This window comes from Pholis gunnellus (genome assembly GCF_910591455.1).
Source record: "Pholis gunnellus genome assembly, chromosome: 8".
NCBI lineage: Eukaryota > Metazoa > Chordata > Actinopteri > Perciformes > Pholidae > Pholis > Pholis gunnellus.
The window spans coordinates 21,809,118-21,819,162 of NC_136534.1; the positions used below are offsets into that span (position 1 = coordinate 21,809,118).

Below are 10,045 nucleotides of genomic sequence, written 5' to 3' on the forward strand. Positions count from 1 at the left end.
AGGATGCTGACATGCGTTTCCATCTCTCGCCTAAGACGGTTTTCCTCTCGGGATGTAATTAACCAAAGGAAAGAGAGAAGAGAGATTTGCTCTCTGCTGATAGACACAAACATGAATATAAGAAAACAAAAAGCGCAGGAACTCCTTGCCCTGATGCTTCGACTGGCAGCAGACACAGTGACGGTTATAAGAGACAGGTGTAGAGCAAATAGTGAGACAGATGTGAGCGCTTAGACGTCTGTCGTTTGACAATAACATCAACAATCACGAGGAAGAACATGTAGAAAGCAACAAAACCACGGTCGCTGGTTAACACTGCATGTTTTAGAGCCCATGTACTACAATTGAGGCGAGACGTTTTATTTCTTTGACATTGTCCAGTGGGTCATGCTCTGACCCAAAAAAGTACAAGTTTTCCCAAATGATGGCATGTGAAGGGGCGTCCAATGGAGGAGGGGCGGGGAATAAGAAACAAGGAGTCACTAAATGCAGGGGGAAATCCAGTAGAGGATGGGGGGTTATTACACAGTATATGGGGCAGAACATGTGTTGGGGCTGCCACTGCATCTCGCATAGCCGAGGGATCAGGGAAGGATTGCGATTCATTTGGCTTTGATTTCCGAGTAGTTGCTGCCATCATCCCCCCTCCCTGAGGCCCCCTCCCTGGGCCTGGCCCCGATAAACTCCAGCGCAGCGTAATTCAGCTCTTGCCTCTCCAGTCCTGCCATAGAGCCCACAGGTTGATAATCGCCGTCTTCTCCCTGCGGACACAAGGACCGATCAGCGGCACAAATCACTGGCAAGCTGCCGGTGACGACTCAGATGACAGAGTAGCGCGACAGACGACATAAAGAAAAGAGGTTACTGGTTACTGGTCGACAGTTGACAAGGAGACTGAGATGTTTCTTGTTAGTCGGGGCAATTCGTATTAGCAATGAGGCAGCCATGCAGAAGGCAGATTCGGAAACAAACGGCAGTGTACAGAACACAGAAGCTGATATGCGAGCAGATGCATCTGTCACTGAGGTTTGTGTTTTTTTTTAATGGGGATTTGTTTAGGAACCTTACCGTAGTCTCCTCTAGAATGGAGTTAAACTTTGAGCCCAACAGCTCTGTCTTAAGCTGTGCAAGAGTTAGGGGAGAGAAAAAACAGACAGAAAAACGCAGAGAAGCGATGAAAGCAAGAGAAAACAGTGTTTGGAAAGGTCATGGTTGGAGCTACTGGACTGGTAGTGGGAGAGAATCCTTCTATTACCATATTTTCAGGGGTCACAATGGGGTCTCATAATTTACAACGTGTTGCATTACACAAAACTGAAACCCCAAACAATTTGAGAATGGTCAGCCAACCCATCCTCCATCATAATCATGATCATTGACATCAGCATGTCTCACCACTTTCTTCCTCAGATTTTGTTTGTCCTTCTTGACTGCGCTGTAGTACAAAGCTGGGTTCTCCAGGACCACGTCCTGCCTAGGGTTGCCATTCTCTCTGGGGGACGGAGTCACATGATCAGACTCGGTCTCGACTGCCACTAATGCAGGGCGACACGCCAAGCCTGGGCATCCATTTTAAAACGACAAGCTCTGTAAGGTTATGCTGGAGGCCAAATGTGGTAGTGAGTGACGTGGTTATTTCAATGGGTTTAGTCGCTGAGCTCACACCCAACTTCAGGGGTGATTTGTCAGGGAAAGCGTGCAAATTTCGGGGTCCAAATATGCCTCGAGGCTAAAATAAAGCAACTTGGTTAAGAGGGCTACCTGGGTTTTATTTAGCTTAGCAGGTCAAGGATACAGAAGCGGTGTCAGAGCAGGGAATCTGGCCTGCAAAATATAAGGTTAGTCCAGCTCGCTAACCCACTTCACAAGGCAACCAATGTGGATCTTCAAGGATCTCTTGGCAAATAAACTGCTAAATTGCTCTGGAGAAATGGTTCTCACGTCCACAGAAATCCCACATTCACTCATATACAATGTGCGTCAATGTGTTTTAGAATGGATGACTAGGCTTAAGTGTTTCCTTGGATTTCAGTAAATATTTAGTGAGGAAAATGACTACTTCCGCCTCGCCATTAGTTTGTCATTCATACTCACTTTTTGTTGTTGTGGCCAACGTATCTCACTGCTGCGATGATGAAGGCTATGACCGCCACTCCTCCAATGGTGCCAACTATAACTGCCATCATGTACTTTTCTGAAAACAAAGATTGAAATGAGGGCATTCACATTAAACTGCACAACAAGAGGACATCATACAAGGAAAAGAAGAGCATTGGGAAGAGGAAGACGCCATTTTAAACCTCCAATATGTAGCCTACAAAACATTAAGGGACTGTTCACTTAAACACAGCATGATTGCATCAATTTAGGGTAAAAAGCTGTTTGCTTGACCAATGAGAAGACTATACATAGTAAGGGGAAGAGCATATGAGTAGCATTTCAATGCTGGAGTCCAAAAACACAATCAAACGTTTACAATGTTTTTTATGTACTTTTATGAAGAATGGAGAATTTAAAGGACGAGGCTGACGTCATGATCTATATTTTTCTTATTGTCATAATCCCATTAACCCAAGAAAATAAGAATATGTTATGCAGGTTTCAGACCAATCCCACAAGAGCAAACAGTAACAGTAAACAGTAGTGCACATTGAAGTGAAGTAGTCACAATAAGTATTTTCAAATTAGTAATACAAATATTTTGCTATTTCTTTTTTTTAAATGTAGTCCTGGTTGGATCAGAGAATAGAGTTGCTGAGGAGAATTCAGAGATGCACAAGGAACATGTCACAGTGCAACAGTGAGCGTGACGACAATGGAACTCATTGGCACAGAGAAATCGGATATATCAGGATTTGGCTACATGGACAAAACTTGTTATTAGGATCAATCTGCTGTTCATGGGATTTTTTGACAATAACTAAATAAATAGATATTCTCAACTCACTCTCCTGCTGTAGCTCCAGGTGTACGCTCTCTCTTCCGTACATGTTGTAGGTGCTGCAGTGGACGTTGACGGCAGGGCCGCCGTTGTCGACGCGCTCGCCTTTCTCCCGCAGCTTGATCATCCCCGTGGAGGTATGTCCATCTGTGTGCGTGTAAAAGTTGTACCGGCCATCCGTTTCGTTGATGGTGATGTTCAGGTCGGGCAGATAGAACTCGATGGTGGGTTCAGGGTTTCCTGTGGCCATGCAGACACACTGGACACCCTCCCTCACCACAGTGCACTTTGACTCCTCCAGGAGGACCGGAGCATCTATTAAAGGAGGCAGCAGAGGAAAGAGCTACAATAACAGCACTGAATATGAAAACATACAATACGAAACATATATTTTTCTTCTCAGTTATGCTGCTTCTTGTCAATTGTCAAATTGTTATTCTCGCTTTGAGACCATCGGCAGCCAACAATTAAAATCAAGGAACACCCCTTGGTATCGTCAGCCACCTCAAACTCTTCTGGGTACAAATTCTGTGCATCGCCTAAAATTCTGAGGGATTTCTACTTCTGCACCCTTGAGAGTGTCGTGACAGGAAACACCACTACCTGGTACGGAAACAGCACCGAACAGGACCGCAAGGCCATGCAAACAGTGGTTAGTTTGGCTGAACATACAAAAGGCGGTGCTCTACCCTGCAGGATATTTACACCAAGAGTAAGACTAGGAATATAATTATGGATCCCAAAGATCCAGATAACAGCCTTTTCTCTCTGTTGAGATTAGGAAGAAGGTACCAGATACACCAGGTTATCACTGAGAGGCTCAGGAAGAGTTTCTACCCTCAGGCTACTAGGATCCTAAACGAGACGAGACCTGCAGGTCGTTCATCATTCTACGTCCTACTTCTTTACACTACCGTGGTGTGAAATGCAGGTGAGTGAAACACTCACACTCAACAGTGATGTTGAAGGAGCTGCTGGCTCTTCCGTGCTCGTTCTCGGCCAGGCAGCGGTACTGTCCGTCTCCCTGCGGTGTGATCTCTACGATCTGCAGCACCGACAGCTCGTCAGCGGTGATGGTGCCCACCAGCTCCCCGTCCTTCAGCCAGGTGAGTGTTGGGGCCGGGCTGCCCTGGGTGCTACAGTGCAGAGCCAGTGAGGATCCCTCCTGCACCGTCATAGAGTCGTTCACCACTGGCTCGCGGGGAGGGTCTGCAAAAAAATGTTGCGTTTTTTTAAATTTTTTTATTCAAATTTGTGAACGTCTCTTTATTATTTACACAGGTAAACATACACCTTACCTCTACCTCTTTAATATCAACGACAACATTTTGTAATCATTTTTTTTTTTTGGCCACTTGGGGGCTGTGGAAACACCGACAACGCCTGTTTAGTGAACTTGTGCGAAAACAGTTAAAGCAGCTTCAGAGCAACATAATCGTTCATTTGGAGTCTTGTTGCTGGTCATCTAATGTAAGCCCATTGGGTCTCTGTTATGGGTCTCTACCAACTCCTGAGTCAGGGGTGTCAAACTCATTGTCGCTCTGGGGCCGCATCAGCATCATGGTTGCCCCCAAAGGGCCGGTTGTCGGCAGGGAGGGGGGCTGCTGCTGCTGCTGCTGCCACATACGCTGGTGGAGGTGTGCGCGCGCGGATCGGGGAGGAGCTCCGCCGTGCGCGATACAACGGATATTTGTAAATTGTCCGACTTTTAAATTTTTTTTTTTTTGCTGGCGGATTCGCTGGCCACATAAAATGACGTGGCGGGTCAGGCCGTATGTTTGACACCCCTGTCCTGAGTGAAATATCTGGCTCTTTAGCAGCTAGACGCCCCACTGTGTTCACCAGCTATGTGCCAACTGTGTCTTTCTGCTGTTTAGTGTTGAGCAGGTTAGTGCGAGTGAACTTTTAGACCCTTGAGCTAAAACTCACCATAACGCTCCATTTGGGGGATAATTGTGTTTTGGTTCATCGTTGTGAGCGACCCCTTTCATGTGGTTTTCACATTTTCATTTCATACATTGGGATTTTTCTTTTTTTATATTGACGATACTTTAATGTTGAGCAGCTTACAAACAGAGGGATGTTATCTGCTTCTGTGTAACATATATATGCGTTTTAATAAATGTAAATGTTAAATGATTACTTAGGGCAGAGATTTCTGGCTCTTGTAACACATTACTCCTACAACCTAGACGAGCTATTCAAGAGGATGGTCAAAGCACTCATGAGCTGTGTCCCAGTTCCAGACCAATGATCAGCAGGTTTTGAGTATGTAGCACACAGGAAAAAAAGAAAGTTTACTAAATAGTGTGAGTTTGAACACTAAATCCAGTTGATGTTTTTATACGTTATTGATCAAAACTATTGTGTCACAAAATGCAAAAAGTAACAGATTTGTTTTTTTCTTGTGAAGTTTAATATCTGGCAGTGGTATTTTAAGGTCACAGTCTGATCATGTCTTGTGTCGTCCTGTGTTTGTACAAAACAAAAAAAGTACATTGATTTATGGTACCATTAGTATGTTATGGATTTGGGACACAGCTAAATTTTTTTTATTCCACAATATTGTCCAACACACTTCTTTGTTATTTCGCCATTTCCTTCTCTTGGCTCCGAAGCTCTGCGGTGGATATTGATTTATTGGTGGATGCAGGATAGTTTTGTTAAACACTGAGCATCCGTATCAAAAGCAACTAAAGGGTGATTGGAGAAGTTTCTGTTTTCATTTGTTCCCTGTTCCATTGTAGCTGTTCCAGCTTCTGTCCTTCACCCAGATGCAAGCTGGAAACTTTTAAGCGTCACATTGTATTCAAGCTAACTAATTTTAAATCATCATCTAAAAATGCAATTTACTGTTTCCTCATTTCCTACTACATACTAATCGTATACAGTATGTACAATATGAATGTTGGAATTGTCTCAGAGACTTACACTTGACAGCCAGGTACAGGGAGGTGTTCATGATGCCGTAGCCATTGTCCCCGATGCAGGTGTAGATTCCCTCCTGCGCAGGCGTCAAATCGTCCAGAGAGAGGGAGACGTTGGACGCCGTGTCCCACAGCAGCTCCTGGTCTCCGAACATCCAGGAGATCCTGGAATGAGGGTTACTGTCCACCTCGCAGTGCAGCATCACAGAGCTGCCCTCCATCACCTCTGAGGACACGTTCACCCACACAGCGCGTGGAGCATCTGGGGCGGAATGTAAGGTGGAGAATTTAATTATTGTTTGGACAACACTGAATGACAGCCTTAAAAAACAATGGGTGGATTTTTCCTGCTGAAATAGATTATGCAACATAGAATAGAATATAAAAAATATATGCATGCATGACGTAAACACTAAACAGGATACGGTTCCAGTTTGGGACACCTTAAATTCACTCCACAAAGGACTTTGAACTTGGAAAAGCATCATCACTTCTTATTGGCCTTATAGTGTGAGGTGCATTTTAACTTACACTTGACGTCGAGAGAGATGAGCCTCTCGTAGACCAGTGTGGTGTTGGGGTAGTAGACCCTGCAGCCCAGGAGCTGCCCGTTGTGCATGGGTCTGGGTGTGAAGGTGAGCGTGCTGGAGAGTACCGCTGTGTTGCTCTCCTCCAGGGAGTCGGAGCTGAACTCCGGGTCGGGCAGGTAGTCGGTGTACATCCACTGGATCTCTGGAGTCATGTCGGGGCAGTTGTCTGGAGCGTAGCATGTCAGCTCCAGACTCTCATCGCTGACGATCTCCTCTGGGACGTCGATGTTGGGTTGATCTGGTGGACAGCAAATTAGTTGATTTCTCAATGACAGTAAGAGGAACTGTATTAGTAAAGTTAAGCAAAGAACTAGAGAAAAGATATTGTTCCAATCAATGAAATATAACAGTATCCTTAAAAATGAAATTTGTTACAGTTTTAACGTATACTCCACTCTGATCAGTGACTTACCGAGGACTTTGAGCTCAGAGAAGTCTGGGTACGTATACATGTTGGCTCCACCGAGGTCAGCACGAAAGTAATATCTCCCTGAGTGCTCCGTGCCGATGTTGTTGATGAGCAGAGTGCAGTTCCTCTGGTGCAGGTCACCCAGCAGCTTGGTGCGGCCCGTGTAGCTCTCGTGCACGACGTCTGTGCGTGATTTGAAGACAACAGGAGGGAAGAGCTGAGGGTACGGCTGGCCGAAGTACCAGATACCGTGAGTGCCACGGTACGGCCTGATACCAGACGGATACATGAAGGTGCACGGGATGACCACACAGGAGTTTGTCATGGCCGAGATGTCCCGAGGTACCCAAACGTTCCACTGGCAACTGCCATCTGAGAGGAGATCAGACACAAAGTGAAACATCGCCGCATGCATAGTGAGAAGTGTGAGTTACAACGGAACTGTGGAATGTATTTACCGTTGATGAGTAACAGCAGTGGTAAGAGCAGCTCCAAACACCACATGGTCTCTGCTCAACGTTGGACCATAGACCTCTGGAACACATAAGATCCTGTCAGTCACAGCAAATGCATCATCAAGAGAAAAAAAAAATGAAAATGAAATGTGTTGTTTGCTGCGTGACTCAGAGACTACATCTACCTCTAAGAATCACACAAATACTCAAAATGTTTCATGGTAGCCAAACCACCAAGAACCTTTTAACGTTTTTTTAAAGAATCTTTTAAACATTTGAGAAAAACAACTCGGTTTTGACCTCTAGGACTGTAGATTTTTAAAATACTTGAAAGTCCCAAAGGTTGTACAATTTGCTCGTCCTTTTTACTGAATCACTAATCACCAACATTGGACTCTTTGATCCTTTTTTCTTTCTTTGTTAATATCAACAGCATAAGAATTATATTTCTCTTTTCCATCCAATATTGTGTTTCAAACTGCACATTATGGACCATGTTACACAGCCTAAATAACTGGATCAAGTGACAGAAATGTTGCATGTTGCAATACCAAATTACCAAAATAACATCAGAGATGTCCCATTGTTATAGATGGTGAAGAAACTGAAACTCCCTAAACATCAGGCGCTCTCCACTGAATGGTAATAGTTGCTTTTTCCCAGCTTAAATGAGCTATTTTGACCTGTTTCCATTTTGAAATATGTGAAGGGTTTTGAATGTATTCCAGTATCCTCAAGTAGCTGCTTGTAGTCTGAGTTAGTTTGTGAATTAGTATTTCTGTACCAATCTTTGTCCATTTGCTATTTCAGTGTAAGTATATGTAACTTAACTATTCAGATACTTAGCTGTAACTCTAGCTATTTACATTTTATTTCAGCTACAGATCAATTCAAGTCAATTCAATTCATTTTATTTTGTATAGCCCAAAAACACAAATTTGCATCAGAGGGCTTTACAATCTGTGCACATACGACATCATCTGTCACACGACCCTCACATAGATTCAGGAAAAACTCCCAAACTCCTTTTTTTTAAATAAAAGAAACTCAATTGAAAGATATTTTTAGTATCTTTTTATTTTAAAAAAAACCTGTACTGTGACTTTTAACTGAGGTTTTACCTTGAAATGCTGATGAAAGAAACAGACAGAAGCTCTGCAGGACAGCTTTTCAGCAGCTCCACTAGAGGGTGATCACTCACACCCAGACAGCTTGACAGCCTTCTTCTCTGTAAGAACAAGAAAGGAGGGGGGGGGGGGGCGGGGGGGTGACATCAGCATCAGCATCATCATCATGCGGTGACATCACTCACAGCCCACTCGCTCTCACGGAGCCGTGGTAAGTGACACAATGACACACAAACTCAGCGTCATCCAGCACCTGCTTGCTCCCCCTCGGTGGAGTCACTCATTACGGTCGCCATACGTAAGCCCGTCCAATGAATGACACTCACTGTGTTGACTGAGCTGTGACACAACACCAAACTCCAGCTACCACACATCATGTCATCAGCAGATAACTGATACTGTACTAGAAATAAATGCTATTCAGTGATTGACCCTGAAAACAAATGACCCTGTATTTATTGTTTTTTTTAAAGCACCAGCAATAGCACATAAATCATTTAGTTAAGATAATAATATATATAATAATCTTTATTTATCGAGCACTTTTCAAAATCCACATTCCGAAGGGCATAAATCATCAGGTTAGCAAACAGATAAAACAAACTATTTGGTGTATAAATAACAATATCGTATAGGAAAAGGTTAGAGTAGGACAAGAAAAATTTTTTTTCTAATTTCCTCGGGCTGATCTTTCCAAAGATTTAAGCCTCCTATAGTTTACTGCCGGGCCTCAGGAACAGACAAAAGACCTCTGCTCGAGGATCACAAAGTATGTACCAGAGCATGCGGTACTAATAGGTCAGAGATAGGGAGAGAGGCCATGAAGAGCCCTGAAACTAATGAGTAAAAACATCTTAAAATCTGTTCTAAAACATACTGGGAGCCACTGTAAAATGGCTCCACGTCTCTTGGCTCTGGTTAAAAGTCTGGCAGCTGAGTATAATAGATTGTTGGTGCAGCCAAGTAAAGAGGCTGTTGCAGTAATCCAGGCGTGATGAGATAAAGGCAAATAGTATCTCAGCACCATTCAGTTTCCTTCCAAAATCACATTACAGATAGTTTTGCTCACTTGATATCGATATTAAATGAGAAAACTTGCACAGGTTTTCTCTTCTCTTGTCTCTCTGTTTATAATCTATATAGATTTTGAACATTATTGCTTTTTAAATACATTTATATAAACACTTTTTTTCACACACTTGTATGTACATAATAGTTCTATGGTCAGCTTTGTTGCCCTTGTTTATTTTTATTTAGCTCTGTGACTCTGTGTCTTAATTGTGTAACTGTGTGTAAGTACATTGAAAGCAACTTAAAACCGGAGTAAAATTCCTTGTACGTGGACACATGTTTCACCAATAAAGCTGAATAATCAAAAATATAACCAATGTATTCAACAATACTTTATTTAATGTAAACAAAGTCAGTCAGTTTATGTTAACTATGCACTATTGTAACCTTGTAATAGGTGCGAGGGTGAGTGAAGTGTACATGTGGGATTGGTCCTCCCACTGCGGGAGGAACTTCTTGACCTCTTGGGTCAAGAACCCACTGAGCCCAAAAACATATATCAATGTTTATTGAGTCACAATGTAG

The 10,045-nt window shown here is 43.3% G+C and overlaps 1 protein-coding gene across 1 annotated transcript; it reads right to left on the reverse strand.

Moving 5' to 3' along the window:
- On the reverse strand, positions 1-8,555 carry mag (myelin associated glycoprotein). The gene is made up of 11 exons (XM_079164938.1): positions 8,444-8,555; positions 7,326-7,401; positions 6,871-7,239; positions 6,400-6,696; positions 5,873-6,130; positions 3,890-4,150; positions 2,948-3,256; positions 2,095-2,194; positions 1,396-1,492; positions 1,069-1,122; positions 1-761 (listed from the first exon to the last, which is right to left on the reverse strand). The coding sequence occupies exons 2-11, from the start codon at positions 7,369-7,371 to the stop codon at positions 603-605; spliced, it is 1,950 nt and encodes a 649-aa protein (XP_079021064.1). The 5' UTR covers positions 7,372-7,401; positions 8,444-8,555; the 3' UTR covers positions 1-602.
- Positions 8,556-10,045: the final 1,490 nt, after the last annotated feature.